This window comes from Pteropus medius, unplaced genomic scaffold, assembly GCF_902729225.1.
Source record: "Pteropus medius unplaced genomic scaffold, Ma_sr-lr_union100, whole genome shotgun sequence".
In the NCBI taxonomy this organism is placed as follows: Eukaryota; Metazoa; Chordata; class Mammalia; order Chiroptera; family Pteropodidae; genus Pteropus; species Pteropus medius.
The window spans coordinates 51031531-51059432 of record NW_024340849.1 but is presented as its reverse complement, the minus strand read 5'-3'; the positions used below and the strand labels follow the sequence as shown (position 1 = coordinate 51059432).

Here is a 27902-nt window from a genome sequence, read left to right as displayed (position 1 = left end):
TTAACTAAATTAACAAGATAAAGCTACCCTTGCATCCTGTTATTGATATAAAAATCTACCATACAAATATAATTAAGATAGTACTGCTACAAGGATAAACAAGCTGACCAGTGGAACAGAGTACAGAAATATGCCCACACATATATGATCACTTTACATAAGACAAAATGAAAAACTGTGGTATAGTGAGGAAGGGAAGGTTTTTCTCAATAAATGGTACTGGGACAGCTGGAAATCCATAAAGGAAAACTTCTACCTTAAACCGCACCTCACACTATTAACAAAAATCAATTCAGTATGATTTCAGATTTAAAAGTGAAAGGTAAAACAAAAAAGATTTTAGAAGAATACAAGAACATTTTTATATTTGAGTAGACAGATGTTTAAACAAAATATGCCAACTATGAAGAACAATTTAGCAATATTTACAATTGGTAAATTGTAATTTAATATAGAATTGGTAAATTGTACTATATTAAGAGCTTCTTTTTCATCAAATACATTCTCACAACATAATATATTCAACAAAGAATTTGTATCGAGAATAAATATTTTTAAAAACTAACAAGTCAATAAAAAAGACAGAAGCCCAATAGAAGAAAAAAGCAAGTTGAACAGATATTTCACAAGAGGATACTCAAAGGCCAGTAAACGTATATGAAGTGTTCAATCCTCTTAATAATCAGTGAAATAAAACTAAAGCCACACAGATATCGCTTATATGTGTGCCAGAATAAAATGGAAAAGACTGACACCCCCAAATGTTGGCGAAAATGTTAGACAGCTGGAAACTGTCTAACATTTGGGAAACTGGCCGTACCCAGTAAAGCTGAACATAATGTATGCATTGCGACCCTACAATTCCACTCCTAGGCAGAAATGTGTACCTTTGTGCACCAAAATTCATGTACTAGAATATTTGAAGCAGTACTATTAATATTTGTTCCTAAACTAGGAATGAATCAAACATCCATCAGATAAATAATATGTGGTTTATTCATGTAGTGGAATACTATACTATGAGAACCATGATCAAACACATGCAACAAAAATCTCACATAATGTTGATAAGCCAGATACAAAATACAGTTTGATTCTATTCATTCTATTTGAAACCGAACAAAACTAATATACGCTCTTAGAAATTTGGATAAGTATTTACCCTTGGGGAGTTAGTAATGGGAGTATGAGAGGGTTTCCAGGACACTAGTGATATTGTTTGATCTGTGTGCTGATGGTATGCATATGGTCCACTTGTGAAAAATCACTGACTTGTTTATACATGTTACATTTCAGTAAGTTAAAATGATTTGCCTCGGCCTGCATAATCAGCTGACTGAAGAAATGATGTCTTCTCTTGGATTCCCCTTGGCTACACTCTCAACTCCAAACTGCCACTTCCAAACAGTGGAGGTGAAGCACTCCTTCATTCCCCAACATACAAACTAAACTAGATTTGTTACAGATCTGGTTGCTAAAAGAGGTCTACCAAAATGTGAAATCAAGTCTACCTTTGCCTTCCTGCCTGTTGATTACTTTCTCCCCTCTTCCCCCATGTGCCCAAATGTCCTCTGCTGTCTCTGTCCCAATGCCTCTTATTCAGAAGTAACTGCTCCTCTCAAGGAACATTTAAATAATTATAAAAGTTTTGAACCAAAAAGAGGGGAGATAGTTATCATTTCAAGTTGCAGACAGTGGATGGGTGAGGAGTCATCTGAGCCTTTCTAACACCCCTGGAGGAAGATAACATGCAATTGAACCTTACTTGAGGGATAGGGATGTTCAAATCTTGGATCTGCCTTGATCAAGTTTGTATCCTCTCTATGCTTGTTTCCTCATCATTAGGGTTATCCCTATCTTTACCTGTTGTTATAAGGACTGACATGAGATAGCTTAATAAATGTTAGCTGTCAACTTGCTTTATCCAAGGTATGCTGTCCCCAAGGAAGCAGGACCCAGGAGTTCACACAGCAGAGGGCTTCATGCTGACTGTAAGTGATCCCAGGTAAATTTAGTGGGTGTCCCATATTTGTTCAGTATTGTAGTGAGGAACAGACACACATGCTTCATGGCTAAATGGGAGAAGAAAAATTGAGGACACAAGGTGGAGTTGACTGTACCCAGCCCAATATATATCTGCTAAAAAGGTCTATAAATAAGTGTAGCACCTACTGCATCAATTGCCTTCAAAGAATCTGTAATGTCAGAGGGCAGAAAAACAAACTTATCAAGTGTGTAGTATTTGATATAACAGAAACATGGAAAGTGGTGACAACTATGCTTTCTAGTTGACCAAAGGGCCAGAAAACGCCACAGGCATTTTGGTACAGCTTTGTTTATAGAGCCCTGTTCCCTGCATCTGGCCTCTACTGTGAAGATCCAGAGACCTTGGCAGTGACTGCCTCATGATACATACAAAGCCTGAGGTAGACAAAAGTCAATTTATCAACAGTGAAAAATAATATTCAACTAGAATATCCATACTGGCATTTTCTCCCTGTAGGCACACCTACACAAGAAGCTAAATCTTCATTAGAATACTTTTCATTGATTTCCACTTTCATCTTTATTTCCTTCTTCCTTTGGGTTTAGTTTGCTTCTCCCTCCCTACCTATCCACCCAATTATATAAGTGGAATCTTAGGTTATTGATCTGAGATTTTTTTTTCCTTTCCCAATACAGAAGACATATCAAAATAACATAAGGGCAATAAGCTAATGAAGACTGAAGAATAAATTCCCAAAAGACCTAATGGGACTGGAGATCTAGACATCTGAGAGCTTTTTTCTGCCTCTCCACTGATGATTACATTGCACCCTTCCTCAAAGCCTGTGTCTTTGTACCTGCTCTGATACGATTGTTATTAACACAAATTTAGACAGCAATCATATTTCCTCAATTTACAGTTTGGGGAAGGGGTAAAGCTAGGAAACTCTGTACTGACAATTACACAGATTAGTTAAAAGAAGTTAAAGTCTCTAATCAATGCCTTCTCTCCCTGAAGGCAAATTTCCTCAGGGAGTCACACTAGAACCAGAGGGTTGGTGGGCACTGAAAGAGCAGTTACTACCTGCAGGTTTCCAGCTTTCTACAAGTTAGGATACCTCCCGTTTGAATACAGCTGGAAATGGCCAGTTTCTCTCCCTGAACACTGTGGCTACACAGTGCTTTTCCTTTAGTACAGTCAAGGTTCAAAGAATTCAATTTGAGCATTTTTAGTTATACCACAATTCAGCCATGTTCCCAGGTCAGTCCTCCCAATCTCAGGTTGTGTCTTTTCCACAAACAGCTGATTTGATCTTAATTTCTACTTTCATCATCAGAGGCTAACTGAATGGCAGGTCTGGGAGAGCTCTGCAGGCACTCCCCCGAACAGCTTACATCACTGACCCTACAGTGAAAAGCTATGCCCCTCCTTCTCCTAACAGTTACAAGTCTTGAATGGAAAATTACCAAATATTTAGACTGTAGGTATGAGTGTGGAGAAGTCCTACCAGCTTCTGCCTTGGTGATGGTGAGTAGGGGCTACCTTTTCTTAAGGTGCGAGTCACTGCCCAGACACTTAATCGCAGCAAGATGTCGGGGAGTGAAAGGGAACAGCGGAGAAGGCAACAAGGCCAATAAACCTCACAGGAAAGGGCAACTGCCAGAACTCCACATCCTCAGGTGTGGCTCTGCACCTCTCCTGCACATACAACAGCTTTCTTAAACCCCAGAGCCCGGCTCCATCCACTCAAGCTATTTTGCTCTTTTCTACCCACTGAAAGTCCTGAACCTTCTTTTTCGCTCTGCTTTGTATTACCAACAATTACTCGATCCTTTGGGGGATTCTTCTCTCCCCCAAATTAACCATGCAGTGGAAAGAGGCTAAAAATGTTTTATTACTTGCTTAGAATTAACTAAGACCATTAAATGAAAATAGTGATAAGAAATAATAAAGCAGATTTTCATGCACTACTGAATCATCAATACTTTCTGGTACTTTCCCCAAAACTAAAATGAACCTGGCTATGTAACTAACACTCAGAGCTCACCATCTCCACTTCCCTAGCATCATTACAAAACTTTAGCTAGCTAACAGCAGCTACCATCGTCAGCAGTACTATTATTTATTTCCCCAAATGACTTATGGCAAACCACCACCAAGGCAAAAAGACTTTAATTTTTGTAAACTGGTAACAGTTTGGAGATTGACAGATTGCAGAAGAAACGGAAATCAGGTAACCCATGTTCTTCTAAAAGATGTGCTACTCCAAATCATGAACAATGACATATATAAACAAATTAAGAGACTACACTTTTTAAACAAGTACTCTGGATAATTATAGAAAGTAATGCCTTTTTCAACATGCTTTAAAAATAATTTTTAAAAGAATATGCAATAATTTCTCTCCTTTGCTCTTTAAACTTTTCACTACATCTAAAAATTAGCAATTTTTCCAAACAGTGATATAAAGTAAAGACAATAGTTCACCTAGCTGTCAGTTTTGGAAGTGTAGTCAAGAAGCCAAGGCTGATGATTGTAATGGTTTGAAATGGCAAACACAAATTCTAAATGGTGATGAGACGATGAATCCTACCTGTCCAAAGTATGACAGTGTAATGGCAGAATAGATACTGCTTCTTTCTGGGCCAAAGCGGGTAACAGGTCTATAGCACATAGCGCTAGTAACCTAGAACTAACATGGGGAGAATTAATTTGAAGTCTGTCAGCTTTTAACAGTCACATCCTCCTACTGTAGTTTGGTATCTAATTTTAGGAAAATGTGTAACAAGGTTTACATGAGAGGTTTTCATTACATCTTGAGAAAAAACAACTACCCCATTTTTGTTCAACAAAGCTAAATCTTATTACATTCTTGATAACCAGAAACATTAATTGCTATGGTAGGAAATTCTTTAGAGAAACCCCCCAAATCCAAAGCAATTCTATTCTGGTATCCAAAATGTTCTATCCAGTTCCAGAATTGCATTATATTAGCAAATAAAGTAGTTACTATTTATAACAAAATGTAATAACTGGATAAAATTCTAGGTAAATAACTTTTATAACAATCTAAAATTAGTTTTAAACTTATAACTTTAGCAATACATATTGAACACTTACATTCAACTGTACAGAATGCAATCCATTTAATCTTGAAAAACACTATGTAACCTAACTATGGAAATGAGAGTACACACCTACAAACCAGTATGCTCCCTCATCAATTCTACAACTATAATAAATTTAATACTGTAAACATTGAACAGATCAGAGCACTGTGGAAAGTTAAGCGGCTTTAGCAAGTCATAGTATAATTTTTATGAGCTCAGACAGTAGAGGCAAATGGAATTTTTAGAACATTACTTAAAAATAGATTTTTAAAGATGAAGGTCCCAACTCATTCTTATATACACACACACAAAAGTTCAACTGTCACAGACAGCAAGTATTGAATTTATACACTGGAGTTTTCGGCACCATCTGTACATTTAGAATAATTAAAATAAACAAAGCTGTCAAATCTATCTAAGGTGGATCATTCAAATCTGTATAAGATGGAACACAGCTGGCCTACTGCTCACCGCTGCTTCTCAAATGCAAAAACCAAGTAAATACCTAAAAAATAAGTAAATAAAAGTTAGAGTGTGGTTTTTGATATCCTCAGGGTAAACAAAAAATCTGTCTTATTCACATTTTGGTGAAAATTCTTAGGCTCTCAAGCAAATTTGGAGAGGAAAAATCCCATTATTTCTGAGAGTTCCTAAATTACTTTGAGTCATTTAAGCAGATATGGGATCACATGTGATATTTATTTGAAAACAAATGTCTACATACAGTAATACTCAGTGACATCACAGCCCTTGAGAAAACCAATTCAACAGCTCTAAAAATATCTAAAAACAACTTGCAATAAGAAAATGTAAAAGTATAAAAGAAAATTAAAACTAAAATATCTTATGACTTAATTCTTTTTATCTGGAGTAAGACAGGTAAAGTTTTTTATTCAGAAAAAACTAATAAGAAGAATTATAGGAAACACATAACGTCAATATTAAAATTCTAATTATTGAATTGCTTTATTGTAGGGTCGGTAAGGAAAAAGAGTCAAAAATAATATGGTAATTGACACTCTAAGATATTAATCTGGCCCCAACTGTGATTTTCCTGCACAAATCCAACCCCAAGAGTACTCTCCTCTAAATAAGGTATCCTGCGTTAATGAATATTCACTCTAAGACATAGAAGTGTATCTCTCCATTCTGAATCACACTGAAGTTCAAACCTATAATATTTTCTAATAAGATACCAATAGATTTTATGGTGAAAAAATACTTGAAAAGATGACAAACCTTCGCAACATCACAAGAATGTTCCAGGTGTGCACTAGGCCATTCATTCAACCAGCAAGTCATAACAGGCCACATAACTTGGGAGTCCTTGCTCCTTAACTTTTGATCAGGGAATAGATGAAGGATGGCAGACTACGTACAGCCTCCTGATCCTTCAGCTTTTTGCCCTTCCAATCCAATCTTCACAGGAGTACCATCATACCACTCTTTCCAAAATATGACTTTGGTCATGCTATTCTCTGCTTCTATCTACTAGCTCCCAATTTTTTTTTTTTTTTTTTGAGTGAAATGAAGCGTGGTTATGGACAGAAAACAGGCAGGGTGATAATCAACACTATAGATTCTTTTAGAGAATGAGGAAGCAAAGCAGTCTAAAGCATTCGCAAATATATAACAAGATTTAGAAGAGAGCAGCATTACTTACCTTGTCCCACACTCCAAGACTGCAGTGTAACTCTGCCAAACCCACCCCGAACATACCTATACTTACGGCACCCAACTCGGCATTCCTGTCCTGCCCTCATTGAGGGTCATTTAAAACCCCTAAGATGCAGTTTCTGACTTCAGAGAAGCAAATTAATAACTTGCCTTTCTAACTCAAACATTCCAAGTTTCACTCATATATAAAATGCCTTTTGTGTAGGAATTTAAACTGGGATTTAAAGAAGCAAATCTTGAACTACTTTTAAAGCAAATCAGCAACAATTCTCTACTCTCCATTCACATTTAAAGCATCTTCTAGAGGAGCAACAGGCCATGGTAAAAAGAGCTTTATGATTTAGACCAGTAGGAGTTCAAAATATAACTGCTTGTATTTATTAAACTGTGACACCAGGCAAGATGCTTGCCAGCCCACAAAGCCCTCCAGCTTAGAACAGGATACCTTATCAAAGAGCTGGTTGATCCAGAGTGCTAGATATTGGCTGCCATTTGAATACTACTCTTCTTGTATTGCTTTTCCCATCTCTAAGCCATCTCTTCCTCAACTGTCTGGGGCCAGCTAATTCACTTGTATTTTATCACTAAAGTCCACAATTAATATAAAAATACAGCTCTAAGCTATGGCCATCATACCATCACGACTTTTGATCAAAGTTGTTTTCCATCACACTGTATGGGACGGGTGGCATATCTAAGATACCTACTCTATTTCCAGTTTGGGGAAAGTAATGAAATGTGTAGGTTTATACACACATCTCAGTTTGTCAAAGATTATGTCTCTAATACATCCTCCAATCCCATTTCTACTAAGGGTACCAATATTGTGAGACAAATAAGCTCAAAATGTTGGCTCTACTTATCTTCTTTCCTTTTCTTTTCTATCCAATTCGGCAAGTCCTAAGAAATTGTCTGTCCATATGGGCTTCCATGAGTCCATGATTATGAGTGACCTTAGCTCTGTGACTTTACCCAAGTTATTTAACTGCTTTTTCGCTTGTGCAAAGGAGATATAATAAATAGCAGTCGATTCATAAAGTTGTAAGGATTAAATGAGCTATAATATATGAAAAACTTAAAATAGTACCTGGGCACTCAATAATAATAAGTATTATTTTTCGGGTTTCATAAGTTTTTATTAAACTCTCCTTCTATTTTCCCCTTACAATAACTTTAGCACTTAAAACTGTTTGCCTAACTACTGCATTTATTTGTGTCCATTTCTTCCATTAGATAGAACACTTCTAGAAGGCAGAGATTATAATTTGTTTACTTTTTTAACCCCCAAAGCCCTTTCATAGAACTTTATGTAAGTCAACACTCAATGTTTACCAAATGGATTGTCTGTGATTACTTGGGACTTCAACATAATCAGCAAATATTTCAATAAACAGTGGGAACTACCTTTAAAGTCCTCGTGGCAACATAAGGGTATTATCATAATTTTAACAGTGAGGCTGTGGGAGCTGACTTCCTCAATATCCATTTGCTGAAGAACCACAGGATTTTACAGATTTTCTAGGCCTCTGACTTCCAAAGATAGATACCTCACTTTAGAATGTCTGCTTATAAGGCCTGTCCCCACTCCTGTAAAATATTGTGCTCACCGCGCCTTTACTAAATGTTCTATTTCTTCTGCTTTCACTGACAACGTCAGAGTGGCCAGAATTAAAATAAAATATATGGAAGTGTTCTACAAGCCAAATTTTCTGATAGAAATCTGAGGTAAAGACATCAAATACACAGATGGCTATATAGTAATGAGTAGGCAATGAAAATGTTTAAGAATACTTGTGAAAGTTTATGTTAAGTAACATCTTGCATATATTTTCTCTTGGCACTAAACAGCTGTGCAAGAAAGGGGGGATTAGATATAATAGGAATTTTGTGTAAACATAAATACACACATACAACCTAATACGTGTCAGAAAAATTCTAAAGTTTTCAAATTTTAATGATCACTTGAAGCAATCTTTGAAAATGTCAGTAAACCTACGCTGATGATATACTCACTTGTAGCTTCCCATTCTGATTTACTTAAGGTTCCCTAAAATTATAAAAACAAAAAAGAAAATTTTAGATGGAACGTGGAAGTACAATTGACCCTTGAACAACATGGATCTGAACTGCATGGGTCCACTGGTCTGTGGATTTTTTCAAATAAATACTGTAAATGTATTTTCTTTATGACTTTAATAACATTCTCTTTTCTTTAGCTTACTTTATATAACACATACAACATGTGTTAATCAACTGTTTATGTTATTGGTAAGACTTCCGGTCAACAGTAGGCTATTACTAGCTAAATTTGGGGGGAATCAAAAGTTATACGTGAATTTTTGAGTGTGCAAGGGTCAGCAGCCTCAACCCCCATGTTGTTCAAGGGTCAATTTTTCAATAATGGACACAGGTGCTCAAACAACCCTATCTTTGTTATAAATAAATATACAATTTACAGTAAATATTGTGATCTGACCATGCAAACTAAATCAATGAGATTAACCTTTAACGCCATCTCTGAACACTTTTGCCCTCCTGCCAAATTCTCTAACCACTGATTCTCAGCCGAAGGGTGAATTCGGTAAAGAGGGTATCTGTGTGTGTGTAACTGGAAAAAGCATCTATCTTGTATATTTAACTTGGAAAATGAAAAAATAAAAATGCCCATCTCAAAACATCAATTAGCCTTGCAGGAAGAAATAAGATTTTTGTGTTTTCACAATGAAATCACAAAATAGAGTACATATCATGTAAAAGAAATAAATTATAAAACATTTGATATTGTAATATATGTGCCACTTTGCACATACATTTACTAACAAAATATACTGACAAGTAACTAATGCAATTTTGAAAAAGTGATGAATGTAAACAATATTCTATGATGTCAGCAGAAATATGTTACCCAAATATCTGTAATTTCTATCAATGACAAAGTCACACCTACAGATAATAACAGTGGTATTGTTACATTCATAATTCAAGAAAATATAAATTTCCACATAGAAGTCAGTGAAAATAAAAATGTTCAGTTTTCCCCATCTAAGTTCATGAGCCCCTGAATTTTATCTACAGAACACCATGAGTTATTAGTACTTGGGTTAAGATATAATGATATAGCACTCCATTCTCAGTTCACTTAAGTACATTTTATTTTATTCTCTATGGTTATAAAAAGTCATAACTTAGGGGAAACAGACTAATGTGTATCTGATTTGTAACTCAGTGAACCCAAGTTCTGTAAATCAGTGAAATACTTCCCTAAGTTTCCATATATGTATTTTTCACTTTTTAATAAAATGTTTAAAAATGAGAACTTACCAAAGGTAACTTTACTTGACTGTTCTTCATGTACTTTGCTGCATGTTCATAGTCATCCACCTTCTCAGAGGCAAGTTTGGAATTCTCATTTGCAGGATATGGCTAGGGAAGCAAGTGAAATTTCTAGTTACTACACTGAAATTTACAATCCAGAATCAAACACACTAAATCACTGAAATAAAATAATTAACACAATAATCCCTAAGTATTACTTCAGGAATACAAATTACATATACTTATGAAATATGAAAAAAATGGTTAGAGGGAATCCCCTTTTAACAAAGTAGTTGTTATGGTCAACTTTGATCATAATCATAGAATATTTACAGTTGGACTAAACTAATCACCACGAAGGACTACTTAGCAGCAAACACTTGCATCTCTGCCTCCCATCAAAGGTTTTTTCTGTTACAACACAAAGCTGAAGGAAGAGATAAATATTAATTTGAGCATTATAGCAATTTAGTAGCCATGGAAGGCAAGAACAGCAACTAGAAACAATACTAATGAAAAACTCAAGTCAACAGAGAACCCTGCGAATTTAAGAAGATAAGGAAAATAATCCAGCCTCCAAAATCTTAAGGGCCACACACACACAAGGGTATGCTGACCAAATATTTATTCAAATTATCTCAAACATTATTTTTAAACCATTTTAACTAATTTCTCTTTACACTATGAAGAATATGCTTTGTAAATACATGTGAATTAAAAACATGTTACATAGAATATTAAATATAACAACCATCTACTCTATAAATTATATATTCTTTAAAACTCCCTTGAATTCTTATAACCAACCAGCTAGCAAGGAATAACTTTAAACTTCCCTGACGCATTTTTAAGAAAATGATCCAGAAATGTCTACTTTGTTATCTTTTTTCCCCTTTTGTTTTATAAAAATCCTAAAGTTCAAGCATTAGAAATTTACCTATTTGTTGTTTAAAAAGTATTTGGCTTTTTGGACTTCCATTCTGTTAGATTCTTTATCACATCTTAACACAAGGGATATAAAACAGAACACTTGTGATCACTAAGTTCTTTTGAACCTTCAATCCCATGTCTTGTGGTTTCACTGCTTCACAAAGCTTCAAAAGTTTAATTTCAATGACCAAACTATTCTGCTGTAATTTTTTTCAAGTTAACAGTGTAATGAGACTCCTCCATATGATTATTTGCCTGTCACTGGACATCTAGTTTCTCTCCCCTGATCACTTTAAAAGACCAAATAACATATGATTATATAGCTGTAAAACTGATTGTTTTTACTAAACTTGCCAAAATGTATGTCTATTCCAGAACTGTTCCCAGGTGAGAAAAAAGAAAACAGGTCAGGACTTTATAACTACAGTTGCTGGCTTACGTCTTTTCATTCTTCCTTCTATCTGCTACACTGCTCCAAGAGAGTAGAGCAGTTTTACTGGTTCTACTGCTAAAATTCCGGGCCAGCTGAGGGCTGACAGCTTTTGGAAAAGACCTTTTATAGCAAACATCAGAGAACAGATCAGGATAAAATCTGACCTGAACTAAAGTAATATCATCCTGGCTGCTCTTTCTGCTTTTGGTCTTAACATCCCTCTAAACCGTCTTTCATACTGCTACCTGAGTCATGTTCTCACACTAGTTTGGTCATGTCCTCTCCCACTCTTTACAGGCCTGCAGAAGTGACCTGGTGAAGAAGCAGGAAAAAAAACAACAAAGGAATTCTTCAAACTACACACTATTACTGCTTATGTATGTCCCCAGCCAGCCACAGTGATAGGTCATGTCCTTAAGGGCAGGTAAGGGAGGAGAAGGACTGGAGAACTACTGTGTTAAGAAATAACATAGTTATCAGTATTCTTCAAACATTCTCTGCTTTCACTCTTCTGCCTTTACTTTTACAGTCCATTTTCTTCATTAAAGACCCTTTTATATACTCACTACACTTTATTTCCTCATTAAGGCAATTCTGACACTGTACTAAATTATTTGCTTGTATGTTTATTTCCTCAATATGTCATAAGATCCCTGAAGTGGACTCTGTTATCCATATCTCACTGTCTACATATATTTTTGAATAAATTACACAAATCAATTCATTACCCACATGCAAAGAGAAAGCATAAACAACTGATCATTGAACATACAAAGCACCAAGAAGTAAGGATGATATACTAAATGCATGTATGTGTGTGGCGACTTATGTACACACTTTCTCTGGTTTTCTCCTCTCTCAAAACAAACAAGCCTTTCCTCCTACTATAAAGCAAATACAAACATTCCTAATTCTAAAATATAAAAAAATATAATCAAAGAAGAATATAACATTCTAGTGAATACTGGTTTTAAAAGACAATTAAAGATTTAAAGACCCTCCCATTCAAAATGAGCGGTAGGGAGGAGGAGGGACGTAACTACAACAGGAGACTTTTGTTGGACTACCACCTATAAAAACTGAAGAAAATCTAAACGTTAATAACCAAGTGACCGCTAACAAGTCATTTATCATCTCTAAGCCTCAGATTGCCCATTTAAAAATAGGAAAAGTGGCTGCTTCAAGAGGTAAGTATGAGTATAAGAGTATGCTTAAAATACTTTTAAAAAGTTTTTAATGACTTTTTGATTAATATGATTGTTAATCAATAACAAAAATGCTCATGATCTGTCCAATTAAAAACACTGATAAGATACATAAGAAAAACTAATTAATGGCTGTATGCTGTGTTTAAAGCTTGTATAGACTACCTTCACTACTGCATTAGGGTAAGTAGAGAGGAGTCCAGGAGTTAAAACATGTCTAAAGCACCAATATAGTCTAAAAAATCGGAATCTTGCTAGACAGTCACCAAAGAACAAAATTATACATGATATGACCTTGTCTTGGATGCTGGCCAGGAAGGTTTTAAATTACTGATGCAACCAAAGGGCATTATTCTAAAGAAGTGGTTTTCAAGTGGGAATGATTTTGCACCCCAGGGGTCATTTGGCAATCAAATTAGAAACATTTTTGGCTGTCAAACTGGCTGCAGAGGTGCTACTGGCATCTAGTGGGTAAACATCCTACAGTGCATGTAACAGCCCCCATAACAAAGAATTATCCAGTCCAAACAGCCAATAGTCCTGAGGTTGAAAAATCCTATTTTAAAACAGCACTACATAGAATTGGATGACAGCATCACTCACTCACTCATTCAACTACTTAATGAGCTTCCACCCTGAAAAGTTTCTGTACCAAGCTCTGTCCTAGGTGCTGAAGAGCCTACAGTAGTTATAGTCTATGTAATTTATATTAACATTAAGTGTCTAAATGGCCTTGAAAAGAATCTCAGCAGCATCAAAAGAAGTTAACCATAATCTGGAATTTTTACAGCTTTTCTAAATACTTACCTCCAGGGCCTGCATTCGTTTTAACAGCATTTTATTTTCATTGTTCTTAATCTTTTCTTCATAGAATTCCAGAAATGTTTTTTTGTAGACTAGTTTCATATTGTACTTCTTCACCATTCTGTCCAAAAAAGATTATTTAATGAAAAGGCTTCCAAAATGTTTGTAATTCCTTGATCGCTTACTTTCACACAAGTGACATTTTCTAGGCTTAAATAAAAAAGCTACCATCTCCTTCATATATTCACAATAAACTGATGCAAAATGAATGACAAGCAACATACCACTAACCATGCCCAAAAGAAAATACGCCTTTTAAATGTCAATGGGTCACAGTTAGCTCTCTCTATTAACGTAACAAATGGGTCAGGAAGTAAAATGAAAAGCTGGCTGTAAGATGGAAATGTATATCTATAAGGAACACTTTTGATTCCATTTTACTCACAACTGCATTGAAAACAGCTGCCAACTTCCTTAAAAGATTCTTCTTTTGAGTTCTATGGCAAGATACACTACTAATTTTTATCCTACATCTTGGGCTGCTTCTTCCATTTGTTTCATGGGTTTCTTTTACACAACTTTTAAATTTTAGGTTCTGAAGAGTGTGGCCCAACACCTTACTCATTTTCTCTCCCTGATTTTACCCAGAATGCCAACATCTATCTGTGCTCAGCTCTCTTTGTCCCACTGCTTACTAGAAATCTCCACCAGGATGTGCCACAGGCATTCTCCAAGTTTCCATATCCAAGGTTGAACCCCACTAGATTGTCCCTCTGGCACTCTATTTCACTAAATTCCTCTAATGATTCATGCTAGACATCCTGGGAGTTTTCCATGTCATCTCCCTTTCTCCATTGCCCACTGTATTCAACATGCCACTACACCCTCTCCATCAAACTATAAAGCATACTTCAATGGCTTTTCTCCAGCATCATTTCAGGGCCTTCATACATATTGTCCCTTGTGCCTGGAAGATTCTTCCTTCCAGTCTTTAACCTGCCAACTCCTATTCATCCTTTAGATTCGGACTTAAACATCACTTCACAGATGGCTACCTTAAATCCTCAATTATATTAGGTCTCCATGTTATACTGTGTTTTGACTTTTTTCACTATTTGTCAAAGTTTTTAACTATATATCTGTAGACAACATGAGGGAGAGTGGGGATGATTTCAGGCAGCAGGTAAAAGAGGAAAGGAAAAAAGGGGAAAAACCCTGAACGGGTACATGGGAAGGCTTGTGAGGTGACAGCTCAGGAGATAGGATAGAGGAAAACATTTGCAGGCCTCTGAGATTTGTATGTAAAGGGCATATGTAAGATAGAATTCCCTGTAATTTGAGTTAGCCCTTCATGGAAAGACAGTATGAGTAAAGGTAAAAGTCTCTTCTATTCCAGGCAGTTCATTTTCTATCATAAGTCTCCAAAATAAGCCTTTAAAAATGAAACCAAGTTTTATACCTAAGGAATGTCATAATTGCAAAGCACTGAAACTCAATTTGACCAATTTGAATTGGTTTGCCATATAAGAGCTAATTATATTTTTGTTCAGTTTCTTAATGAAATGGCAAAATGGCATCTCAAAAAACCCTATGCGTTTTTGGATTCTGTCTCACCAAATGAATACCTGTTTCGATAAATAGTTTTTTAAAAATTTAGATATTAAAGTGATGACTTGGTCTACAGCCATGCCACCCTGAACAAGCCTGATCCTGTCTGATCTCGGAAACTAAGCAGGGTTGGGCCTGGTTAGTACTTGAATGGGAGACCACCTGGGAAGACCAGGTGCTGTAGGCAGGGGAAAAAAAAAAAAAAAATTAAAAAAATAAGGGATTGTAAGCTGACAAAGTCCTTGCAATTTATGAGGTCAACCAAGGGTTGCCTCGCCTAAAAAAATAAAAAATAAAGTTATGATTTGTAACTTTTTGTCTATTATCACTATACAATTTAAGTAGAAAGGACTGCTAGTGCTTGCTCAGCTTTTAAAAAAAAGTTAAAACTAAAATCACCAACTTTGTTAATCAAAAACACCAAGCTAACATATTAAACATATGAAACAACATACTATAAATGTTTAATTTCTTCTTTTTTAAAACTGAAAAGCAATAACACTTCCTAAAAGTTTACTAATTTTAAGAACAAAAGTGTGATTCAAATGTTTTAATTTTACAGATTGTATTTATAAATTGTGCATAGTATTTTCCTCATGTTCACTCTACTTAACTTTCTTATATTACTGTATAAATTTCTTATACATTATAGAACTCTTGAAAATCCTATACCCCTAATTTTACAAGCTAAGACACAACTCAAATAATCACCAACTAAAAGCAAGCAGATAATAAAGCTTTTTTTTCCTCCAGTTAAAAAGACTTTTGTTTTTAAAAAAATCTAAAATTGAGTTCAGTCAACTGTGACATGGCCTACATTTTAGCTGACTCTTCCAATCTCTTTATCAAGGAAAACCCCAAGATCAAGGTGTCTCATAAGGCCTTTGAAATCTCATCCGATGAAGTCTGGTACTCCAACTTTCCCAGTGTCTATGGAGTCCCCAGGACTCCTAGGAATTCAGGTGTATGAGTGAACAGATTCCTGAATCGGGATTTTATTATCAACACTGCCTGTGAGACACAGGTGATTTCAAAGCTATAGTGAATGTAATATTTTAACTATCCATCCCTGTCAACAGGAAGATTCATTTTATATTACTAAATTACTAAGCAGTTATGTCAGGTTATTTATGCAATGTCATGTATTTTCTGCCACAAGTTGAAGGTAATGGGCTCTCTTTCTTACCCACAGGATACAAAAATAATTCCGGGAATAAAAGAAAACTAAATAAGTAAATCTGTATGGTACTAACCCTAGATTTGAGGTTAGTCTTTTTTTTTTTCTTTTTTATAACAATATTATACTTTTTCTTTGAGTCCCCTATAAAATAAGGAATGATGAGAAATATCTATTTTTTTCCCTTTTTGTTCTCTCTGAAGGCAAAAAGAGAATAGTAACAGATTAACTACATTCTTACTCAGTTAGCAATGGAAAATAGACCAAGAATTCAGGGACATCCACAACACCTTCCAAGTTGAAGTCATATTTGCAGCCAAATAAAGGATAATCTCCTTTCTTCTGAAATTTCACAGTATATATTTCATTTCCAAATGATTCTGTTTCTGAAGTTTCAAGGCGTCTTCTATGTTATCCCCAAAACAAAATAAAAGGATTAAAATTGTTATTAGCTCAGACTTATTTTGATCAGATTATGCATATGAAAAACTACATGATACAGTTTTAAAAAGACAATTGATTAGCTTTTTAATTGAATTTGAGCTATTTTTAAGAAGCAAAATACTAAACTATTATTAACAATCTCACTCATAATAAAATTAGGCTAGAGGTAGGCATCGCGGATCATGACAGCTGGTTAATGCTCTATGCCTCAGAAACTAATCTGCACTTTGTCCAGCACTACGACTTCTGGCTCAATGTAATATCAGCTTTCAACTTACACATTAAGATGTTTTAAAGGCTCATCCATAAATCTGTCTTTTTAACTTAAATTATGAGTACTTACTCAAATACATTATCAAAATGTTCATCCCTTATAAGATCAACATATGTTCTATAAAAACTCAATTTTTGACAAACTTTTGCTACTTGAAAATAACCTTAATACTGAGCATTTTGTAAATCACAATATATTTGAAAGTACTTACATCAGTTCAAAACTATTGGGAGTGGTACCAATAAAATAGCCTCCAGGGCTAAGTCTCTCACAAGCATTTCTGAGCATTGTGTCAGCCTGCTCATAGGACTCAAATGAGTAATGACAGACAAACTGACAACTGCAGATGTCAAAGCACATTTCTGGGTCACGAAATTTGTCAATCAAAAGTTCCTGAAGCAAATTAAAATAAGATTTTGAAGTACAACATAATAACTTTTTAATAAATTATTTTCTAGAATTAGGGTCCTTAAAATAAAAGTAGACATGCCCTTCAACTTACCTATCCTTTTCCTCATAGTCTTCAACCTACTCTTTCTCTTATATATAACAAGGGTCATAATGAAATAATTTTCACTTTTGTTCAACAGAATTTGAACCCCATTTTCATAGTAATTTTAAAAACTAGGAATTCTGAAATCATGTTAAAATATATTAATCAAATATGGCATTTAAAGGAGTTGATCCTTTTATTTGGCTTTACTTGAAAGCTAAACTAAAATGACAATGAATAACTTAGGTTAAAAAAAAACCCATAAAGCTGGCCTTACGGACATTTAAAATATATATATACTAGTATTTTTTAAGGTTCTCAACGTTCTCCCAGTACACTACCACTGTTCCTCTCACTTTCAAAACTGCAAACAACATGTGTAGGAATAAAGGTATCTATAATAGCTTAATGAGCTAATGTATCAGACAAAACCCCTAAAGATCAAGGTGGGACTTTTACCATTCAAGTATCTCTGTAGTTCTTAAACTTCACAGTTGTTAAGCAACTCAGAAACAGGTAGAAGTTAAAAAAATAAACAGATTCTAATATGTTGGGAAGCTACTCTCATAAATTATGAGGTGAACAAAACCTCAATTTAGTTCTATTTCAAAATGCTGGAAAATAAATCTTATCCAAACAGAAAAGCAACAAGTGAATTCAAAAGTTCAAATTATTAAAACTAAAAAATTCTCAGAAGTACTCAATGGATTATTTTTAAAAACTTATAATAGAATTTCTAGTTGAAACTGAAAACGTGTGTTCTAAGGTTTTTAATGTTTCAAAGCATTTTTAAAGAGCTGATTTTTAAAACAAATCATTTACCCAAACTAGAAATATAAAGAAATAAAAATTTTAAAAAACTGTACCTTTGAACAATCAGCAGTTATAAATTCTGCATTAAAAATATATTCATTATCACGACAACGATTTTTCATGTCCTCATAACGCTGCTGACACTGTTTGACAGAAACATCAGCAATATCTGGAAGAGGAAGGGGTTAATTAGTAGCTGTCAACAAAGACAGAGAGAAAATGTAAATGCAAAGAGGGCACAAATCTAAACATTAACTGATAAATTTTGGCATGAAATCTAGTCTTTAGTACAAGCAAAAACTTTCTATTTCCTTCAAAACAAAAAAGAAAGTCTTTGTTTCAATGTAAATGTCCTATTATTTATCTCAACTGATAAATTTTGGCATGAAATCTAGTCTTTAGTACAAGCAAAAACTTTCTATTTCCTTCAAAACAAAAAAGAAAGTCTTTGTTTCAATGTAAATGTCCTATTATTTTTCAAAAGGCATTAATAGGTTTCTCAGTAGGTACCCATAACAGAAAAGTTCTATCATGCTTTTTAAATGCTTATTCAAAGTGAAAAGCAGAAAGTTTGATTCTAATTTGAATTATAAAACATAACACTGTATGTCCAAGTTTGGAAGTATTAAATTTATACTTAAAAAAATTAAGTTATTTCCTTTTTCCTTATGTTGAGATTTGCACTGATGATGCAAAAGCAATGGTAGGTAAAATGCTGGACCTTATCATAAATACAAGGTAGTAGCACCAAATGGTACTAGTAATAATTATATTCACTATTATAAACAAGCATGGGGGGTAAAAAACAGTTTCATTGAAGAATATCCTAGATAAAGCAGTAAAAATTATGATTAAATCTTGGCTTTTAATATATCTTTTTAATATTCTATGTGATGAAATGCAAAGTAACAAAACATTTGTTATACAAAAAAGTTTGAACAGGACTGATGTGATTGCATTTTGAACTGTACTGGCCACTTTCTTCATAGAAAATTGTTTTCACTTGAAATAAAACCACTGACAGACAAACTGGTTTTTCGGACTTGGTAATTTAGCAGAAATTTTCTTGAAAATGAACAAAGTAAGTCTTTCACATCAAGGAAAACACCGGACATATTTGTTACCAATGATAAAATTTGAACTTTCAAGTGAAAGTTACAATTCTGAAAAACTTGCATCAACCCACCATGGGTTAGGTATCTTGCCATTATTTTTCTGATTGGTGGTGATATTAAACAAATATGATTTCTTGATGTCAACGTAGAGAAGATATGCATAACTTTAGTTAACATTAATTTCCAAATTTACAAAATCTCTCAGGCCAAAAGATCCAAAGTGCAAGACAGACCAATGAATTTAAATGTAACAGAATACATAAAGTTCATCAATATGGTTTCAGATTCCATACTGTGGATGTTTAAAGAACTACGTACTGCTTGTCAAGTTTTGATGTAGTATCAAAGATGAACATCCTCAATTACCTGAAAGACTATTAAAATACTCCTTCATTTTATAACCACTTATCAAATAAAATAACAAATCACAACATACTGAATGCAGAAACAGCTGTAAGAATCCAGTTGTCTCTTATTATTTCAGACTAAAGGGATTTGCAAAAAATATTTTTAAAATGCCAGTCTTCTCACTAAATTGTTTTTTTAATGGATTAAAAATATTTCTTAAATTCTCAGTTTTAATTTCTATAATTGATACAACCACATACACAAAAACTTTCTTAAAAATAGTCATCAACTATTTCCCCACTTCCCTTTATTTGATGTGTTTCAATCCACTGTATTATTCTTTCTGTTGATGAAATTGTCCTATTTTTTCAAGTTTGTACTTTAGACATGACTCTAATCATCTTTGATTGCTTCAGGAAGGGCAAGTTATCCCAGGCCGATTAACCATACTCTAACACCATCAATAAAGTCTCCTATGTTTAAAAACACCCATCTCATGAGTAGCCTCCAGATATACTGTCTTGAGATATTTTAGTGTTGTGCTGATAATAATGAGATCTTTATTTTCCATTCTCTGACTGAAAATTATTCTTTTCCACATGATTATTTATCTTACCAGTACAAACTAGCTTGTTAATTCTTCCCTTTTTCCACTTGAGCAAATCTCCACCTTTACCACATCCCAGGTCCAAAACAGTGATATCACGTTTTTTTTTCTGTCGCAAGTTTTCTAAAAATTCCCCTAAAAGAGAGAAATAAGTCATAATAAATCGTTCTCCATAATTATTAAAAACCTGGTACCCCTAATAACCTATTAACTGCTGCCTGACAATGTAATATGAATTATATTTTCATTTAAGTAGTTTATTACTCTACATAAATGTTTCAAAATATGACTAAGAGTTAATTAATTTTATCCTCTAGCATTAAAGATGAAAAAGGTATATATCTGATATTTTAGAAAGTTAAGACAGCTTTTTGAAGGTTATCTTCAGAATCTGATTCAACATTAAATAGCAGATATTTTAAATTCTAATTAATACAAGACTCAACAATTGTTCATGATTAAACTAAATATTCATAACTTTTTGTAGTTTCCTCTTTCCAAAGCTAGGTGATCAGCTTATTATACATTTAAGTTAATCAAAATAATTATGGGATAAGAGTGCTTGATTTTCATAAAAGATGTCAGTTTTACCACCAAAAGAAATACAAGATCTGGTCAAAAACTATACACACCTCTTAATTTTACTATCATCAGAGTTCTTAAACATCCTGAAATAAAAATGGAATCTTTCATCTCAATCTACCAAATCACATTAATAGCCAACAAATAATATCCAGTAGGTCCCCATATATCAATAGCCAAATGCTTCAAATATCAATAGCCAAATGCTTCAAATATTTAAAGACATCTTAATATTCTTACAGTTGAAGTATTCAGCAATTATAAAACGTGATACAATATGGCATTCTTAGATCTATTTTGACTGTACTATTTTGATTGCTAGTATATTCTGTATAAATGCTTCTGCCTTTTACTGTCCACAGGATCTTAAAGTAATTTCAATAGAAGTACAAGTGGTCCATATTTAACTTTCTGTTGTGAATCTTAAAAACATAGCATAAAAAACAGCAATGAAAGGTGAAAAACAAGATTTATAAAAATCACTTTATTTCCATACAGAGAAGGGAAATCATCATGAAACATTTAAAGATATCCTCATCACAGTCAAGAATAGTACTCAATTATTTTATTTACTATGCTATAAGCACCAACAAGAGAAATCGAATGATAAAGAATGGGTGTTGAGAAAGAAAAAAACCAGAGAGGGAGCTTGACATATACCACACAGGACCAGAAAAGACAGGTGCAGATGGCAGAGCACCCACTGAGAGAGTTGATGGAATAGCTGAAAAAGGAAAATACCGTGATGTGTTGAGACACATTTTTGCTAGGTATGACTTAAGTCTTTTAATAAATAAATACATGAATAAATGACACTTCATTTAAAAATACCCAATGATAAGTTATCTGCATTATAGGATCTGCATAAGGAAAGAAATGAAATTTCTTTCAAGGGTCCAAGGAGTACCTTAAAAGTACAGGCTAAAAATGACATAACACTAAAAAAAAATAAAAATAAAAATGACATAATATTAACCTTTAAAAAAAAAGAAAAAATAAGAAAGCTGACACTTATTAAATTACTCTATTCGATATCTGGCAGAAGCAAATAAATCATATTTTTGTAAACATGAGTTTAAAAAACGAAAATGAGATAGGAAATATTAAGATGTGCTTAAAAAAAATGAACCTAGTTGACACTTGTAATACTACTCAGAATGTCTAATTTATCTTTAAAAGTCAGTAAATTATCATCAAAACTAGTAGAAAGTACCCATAATTAGTACTTTAGTCTTTCCAATGTAATCAAAAAAGCATTCTCACTTTTCCTGAGGCTAGCTTTAAGAAACAAAACCAAAAAAACCTTCATAATAAAAAACGACAGAAAAAGTTGAAAACCACATATCATTTGTATGTAGGATATAAATCTAAAAGCAACAAACGAACAGGACAAACAGAGACTCATGGACATGGACTACAGTCTAGTGGCTACCAGAGGGTAGGGAGGAAGGGGATGTGAGGGAGGTAGATGGGATAAAAGGGGTCAAATACGTGGTGACAGAAATCTAATTATGGGAGGTGAACACACAATGCAATGCATATATATGGCTTACTGTTTAATTGAACACCTAAAACGCCACAATAAATAAATAAATGAAATTTTTTTTAAAAACCAAAAATCAAAATACTACTGTGAAAAACTTCAAAATACACTGGGTTTTTCAAATTCTAAACTCACGTTAAGAGTATATTTAATGTAATAGATATACAAAGCAATAAATATATCCTGAATCATATTTCCTCCACTGACTTTCATTTTAATTTCAAAGGTGAATTTCCATAGATAAAATGCTGGCTCCAAAAAGTTGAATGTCTTCATCAATCCTCAACATAAACTTTATTTCTCCTCAGATTTAATACAAGAAAAATAAGTTCAGTGGACAGTCAACACACATGACCTTTACCAACTCATTAAAGGCCTAGAGATAAAAAATAATAATACTGCCCATTTTCTTGACTGAATGAAACCTGAATGTTTAATCTAACAATATGCCATCACTCCAAAACTATTAGCATAAAACAGAATAATTACTTAATAGCACTAGGTAACCTTAATTCTAAGAATAAAAGGAGCATACACACTACTTTTTGAAAGCCTGGTTTAACTTTTCAACTTAATATCTGTTAAATACTCATTAATATCTTATGTAGTCAACCAGAAGTGAATATGAAAAGAATTTCTCTCAACAGCCTAGTTTTAGTTTTGGCTCCAATTTTATAAAGCCAAGGTTTGACAATGAATGGTAATTAAAGATGTAGTAACCTGGTGTATGATTAACCATTTGAGGGGAAAATGAGTCATAAAATGAAATAAAAAATTCCAAACCATAAATCAAAAAACAATCATACCAATGAGGACGCTTTTCATCCAATTATTAAAGTTTCTCAGGTAAAAAATACGACTTTGGCTACGCTTCTCCAAACCAACTTCCTGAAGTTCATTGTAGTGGGCAGCCACTGCTGAGCTGTGTCCTTCTTCTATGTTCTGAAAAGGAACAAAATTAACAATCAGAACATGGGAAAAATAAAACTAAAAGAGCATCTGATCTATATAAGGATAAAATACTACTGAAATTGGTAAACTTCATTAAGCAATGGCATTAATCACATAAATCCCACTAAACTATAATTAGACATAAGACTTGTTTTCCCATTTCCTATTTTTAAAAACATATCTAGGTTTAAAATTTTCATCTTGATCTTTCATCTGTATAATTTTGATATCAATGTCTTAATAAAACAAGTACTCTTCTAGAGTTCTGATTTATTCAATTCAATAAATGCCAGTCAATAGATGGGGTTCCTATAAGAAAATAAAACAGGAATAAGTTATATTTATTATATTATTATAAAATAGTGGTGAGCATTAAATGAGATAATACAAAGGGATTAGAACTTTATAGTCAGAGTCAGTGATTCCCATAGTTATTTGCTATTAATCTAATTTAACATTTTCAATTTGTAGTCCCTACTTAAAAGGCCAAGCATTCAGCAAAAACGCCATGGGAGGTAAAGGGTTTCAGGTCCCCCCACTTTCCTGTTCAACCAGTGATTCATCTTTTACCTACTTTACATATCAGGTTTAAGATTTTCACTTGAGAAAAGGGTTCTGCTGCTAGTAAAAGTTTAAAAATCACATTTATAATGCAAGTTCCTCTTTGTTACAAGGATTCACACATTACAAATGACAAATGAATGGCTTATCTGCCACTTTCTTCTTCATGGCTGATGGCAGAATTTTACTCATTCACTGAAGTCCTCTTTCCTTCCAAATCCAGATTCCTTCACAATATGGTATTCCCAGATGAAAAGACTTGCTGCCCCTTTCTTTATACTATTTCTGCTAAATATCAGGCTTTTGCAACTGCTTACCTAAAATTGTATGTAACTACTCCAATAAAAAGTTGGAAACGATATAGTTAAAAGAATTATATTAAAGAAAGGAATGTAAAGCTGGGTATGATTTTGGAATTTATCATTTTAAGTGATAATCTCAACTATTTCATATACAAAAAAGAGATGAACACCTAATAAAAAATGAAAAAAGGTAAATCATCTGAAAGTCATACTCTTGTCTTTTTTAAAACATTAAGAAAAAGCAAACTATAAAAACTAGCTTTCAGGGGTGGCTCCATAGTGTAGTGGTTAGCACATCTGCTTTACACACAGAAGGTCCTGGGTCCTTGCCCATACCCTGGGGGTGTGCCAGACCCCCTGGATGTGCCTGGCCCCGGGTGCACAGTGAGTACGTTGGAGGAGACACCACGCCTTCAGAGATCCAGTTCTTAAGGCGAAGGGCAACATCCATAGGTCAGGGGTGGAAGTGGCGGGGAATTAAAGGGGGTGGCAACTAGCTTTCAAGTTCTAGTCAAATATGAGTTCTGAAATAACATACAAACTATCTCATTATCAGAACTTTCACCTAAATAAAAATAATTAAAGTGTAAGTTAAAAGCTTTTTCTATCTTAAGATACCTAATTAAAAAGAATATTTTTGTTATTAATATTATGTAAAATGAGTTATTTCTCAGCTGCTCCACATTTCAATTTGACATATCTCATTATGAATAAAAGAAAATACATTCGACATACTTTTTGCTTCTCAGGAACATCTTCTAGTTCTCTTTTTCTCTTTTTCTGAGTGCCGTCTCCAGTAGAAGGTTCATCTTTTGGAAAATCATCAGTTTCCATTCTTCTCTTCTTTGAAATGCCTTCATTGTCACCAGAACCTTTCTCTTCTGGGACAATTCCAGCATCAAGTTTTCTTTTCTTGGATGGAGTGTCTTCCTCACTAGTACTCTCTTTTACAAGATCTTCTGCAGACTCCATTTTTCTCTTTTTGGGTGTATCTACTTGCCCACAGATAGAAGCCTTTTCAGAAAGCCCAGTCCCAAGAGCAGTTGTGTTTTTATTAATACCAAATGAAGACTCTGTTTCTGAAACTATTGATGCTTTTGCCTCGTCAGAGATCTTTTCACATTCCTCTGCTTTTGTAGAATTTTCCATTTTTGATTACTTAAATAGATGATACAACTTCATTAACACTGAAATGGCAAACATTTGATATTACTTATAAACCACTAATGCTGAGACTTTAAAACAATTTTAAACAGAAGCCAGCCATTTAATTTCAGTGATCAACTAGGAAATTTTAAAAATCTCATTGTAGAGACTATTGAAAACAATGTTAATTAATACATATTAATATGAATTTCTGAATATGCTAATGTGAGACTATTAATTATAATCCCCAAACACTTCTAATCTTATCCGTAAAACTCACTATTGGCATTAAAACAAACAAATGAAGTAGAGGTATACAAGTTCCTTTTGTATTCTGATCCTTACTCAATACCCTTAGTTCTTATACTACATTCCTTTCAATGACATTACTTTGTGAAGCTGAGATTTTTGTGGAACCGAAGAAAATCAATGTTAAACAGGGAATGAAGTTGGCTATGTCTAATCTTATTTCAAGGCTTTAGAAGTTTAAAGTACCTGACAGGTGTACAGATCCCATTGGTAAAGCTTGTGTTTAACTAAGGATTAAACACAAATAGTTTTTCTTTCAGTTTCTGTATTATTTTTTTTTAAATTAAGTTGTCAGGACATAAATACTTAAATTCTTTGGACTAAAATACTTATAAGTGGTACTGTTAGGTATTTATTTTGGCCTAGAAATACTGAAAAAAAAAAAATCAGAGACACTAAGGGCATTAAGAACAGGAAAAGTCTGGAAACTTACAGTTGACTTCTGAAATCCTTATTTCGTAATAGGCATCAGAATTAGGTAGAAAGTAAAGAGAGTGGAAATGGCTTTGGACAAGAAGTTTCAAGACTCAGTCTGCAACTTAATAACTGTTAAGTCTCTTTCAAATGTCCTTAGGCATAGGTGTAAAATGGGACAGGAAGAGAAATAAGTGAATTATCTACTGGACAGGAATTGTTACTGGTGATCCATTTATTGTCATTCAACAAATTTATGGAACTCCTACCACTTTCAAGAAACTTACAGCTTACATGCTACTATTAAAATGTTAGGCTGTACTATTCAACACAAACGAAAAAGGTAGAGAAGTACAAAAATCAGTGAGATTCAGTAAATTCTGAACCTGTAAGTTATGAAGAGGGGGTAAAAAAAACCTTTTGAGTAAAGAAATACAACATAAAATTAAGTTGCTTAAGGGAATAGGAAAAAACAAGTCACTATAAACTGGGAAGGGTCTCAAGGAAAATGAACTTTCATTACCCAAAGTTGAGGCAGCAAAATACTAAGACATGCTAAAATAGAAGCTGAATGAGTGGGGGGAAAAAATCACTCAAAAAAGTAATTTTCAGAATGACTACTTAAAATGATTAGTAAAACTGCCCTCCGAATTATCAAATCCCTATCTTCTCTCTGCCACTTATTTCCTAATAAGGAACAAAAAATACGTTTTAAGTTGAAATAGATCAATGTGATTTATCATCTTTGGCTGTGATTGACTCCTGAAATTAGTATTGGGAATAAGTGTGAATTTTATCTATAGGCAACTCTATTTCCACAAATAAGATTTCATAAAAACAATCAATTTGGTCAAAATAAACTACAAAAAATTCCGAATGATGGCAGATGTGGGTAAGAATGTTTGAAACCCAGCGTCAAAGTGGTATAATGAATAAGCTAGAAACGCAAAAGAACTGTACTTCACAACCCTCCAGGAAGGAGCTTAGGGAACAGAGTCAACTGACATCGAGATGGATATGTAATTAATGACCAAATAAGCATTTCGACCTCTCTCTCCAGTCACATCTCTGAAGCAAGCCACGTGTCAGTCATTCCAGTTTCTCAGAGAACCACGGAGCAGCCAGCCAAGGCCAACGGGCTTAAGCTCTACGCCCCAAATCGTTAGCTAGACGGGGTCAACTTGGGAGCCCGAGACACGGCAGAGGGGAGTAGAGAATTCTGCCAAGTTCACCCTCTTCTGTCATTGGCGCGGCCTAGCTCTTAACTAAACCTCTGGCTTAGGTTTTTGATTCGCCGCTCAGGACGTACAGACGCATCTTCATATCTAACATCCCCTTCCTTCACCCGCCCGCTCAGTGCGGCCCTGCGGTACGGCCTGATGCAGCTCTTCAGGTTTCTCGGGGCCCGGACTCGCCAGATCCGGCAGAGCAACAGCACACGTCGACTCCTACAAGTATTGCCTATTTTGCTCCGCGCTGAAGGCACAGTAAACCCCTGCGACGGGTACTGAAGGCACAGAGCTAATACGAAGCGATCCTAGGTCGGAAGTCGGAGTGCCCCTTCCATCTCCACGGCAGTGGATGACCTAAAGACAAAGACAGGAAGGGCCGGGGTTCCACCGCCATACTCACCAATACAGTCACCCACAGTTCTGTTTGCGGAAGCGGCGAGCCGCGCTACGCGTATGTTGTTACGCAACTTCCGGAGCGTGTCCTGGTCACGTGACGCACCTTTCCGTAGAGAATGTAGTGTC

General features: G+C 34.4%; 1 protein-coding gene and 1 non-coding gene across 4 annotated transcripts; one reads left to right on the top strand and one right to left on the bottom strand.

Moving 5' to 3' along the window:
* Window positions 1-973: 973 nt before the first annotated feature.
* RNMT (RNA guanine-7 methyltransferase) lies at window positions 974-27894 on the bottom strand. 3 transcript variants are annotated; one of them, XM_039846428.1, is made up of 11 exons: window positions 27781-27894; window positions 25015-25466; window positions 23272-23407; window positions 20350-20475; window positions 18324-18439; window positions 17176-17357; window positions 16488-16652; window positions 13465-13582; window positions 10096-10197; window positions 8788-8821; window positions 974-5602 (listed from the first exon to the last, which is right to left on the bottom strand). In XM_039846428.1, the coding sequence occupies exons 2-11, from the start codon at window positions 25426-25428 to the stop codon at window positions 5565-5567; spliced, it is 1431 nt and encodes a 476-aa protein (XP_039702362.1). In that variant the 5' UTR covers window positions 25429-25466; window positions 27781-27894; the 3' UTR covers window positions 974-5564. The 3 variants fall into 3 exon arrangements, with proteins under 3 accessions (XP_039702362.1, XP_039702376.1, XP_039702369.1); XM_039846442.1 differs by lacking the exon at window positions 27781-27894 and adding an exon at window positions 27197-27448 and having other exon boundaries at window positions 5280-5602; XM_039846435.1 differs by lacking the exon at window positions 27781-27894 and adding an exon at window positions 26168-27183 and having other exon boundaries at window positions 5280-5602.
* Window positions 15138-15256, top strand: LOC120589405 (5S ribosomal RNA). The gene has a single exon (XR_005649482.1). It is a non-coding gene; the product is annotated as a 5S ribosomal RNA (ribosomal RNA).
* Window positions 27895-27902: the final 8 nt, after the last annotated feature.

Excerpts from the sequence above, each read along its gene's own strand:
- RNMT (XM_039846428.1), bottom strand. The coding sequence starts at position 25,428 with ATGGAAAATTCTACAAAAGCAGAGGAATGTGAAAAGATCTCTGACGAG. Across the intron at positions 13,583-16,487 it reads TATTTTCCATTGCTAACTGA|AATGGTGAAGAAGTACAATA; the intron begins GTAAGAATGTAG and ends TTTTTTGGACAG. Across the intron at positions 8,822-10,095 it reads GTCAAGTAAAGTTACCTTTG|GGAACCTTAAGTAAATCAGA; the intron begins GTAAGTTCTCAT and ends TTATAATTTTAG.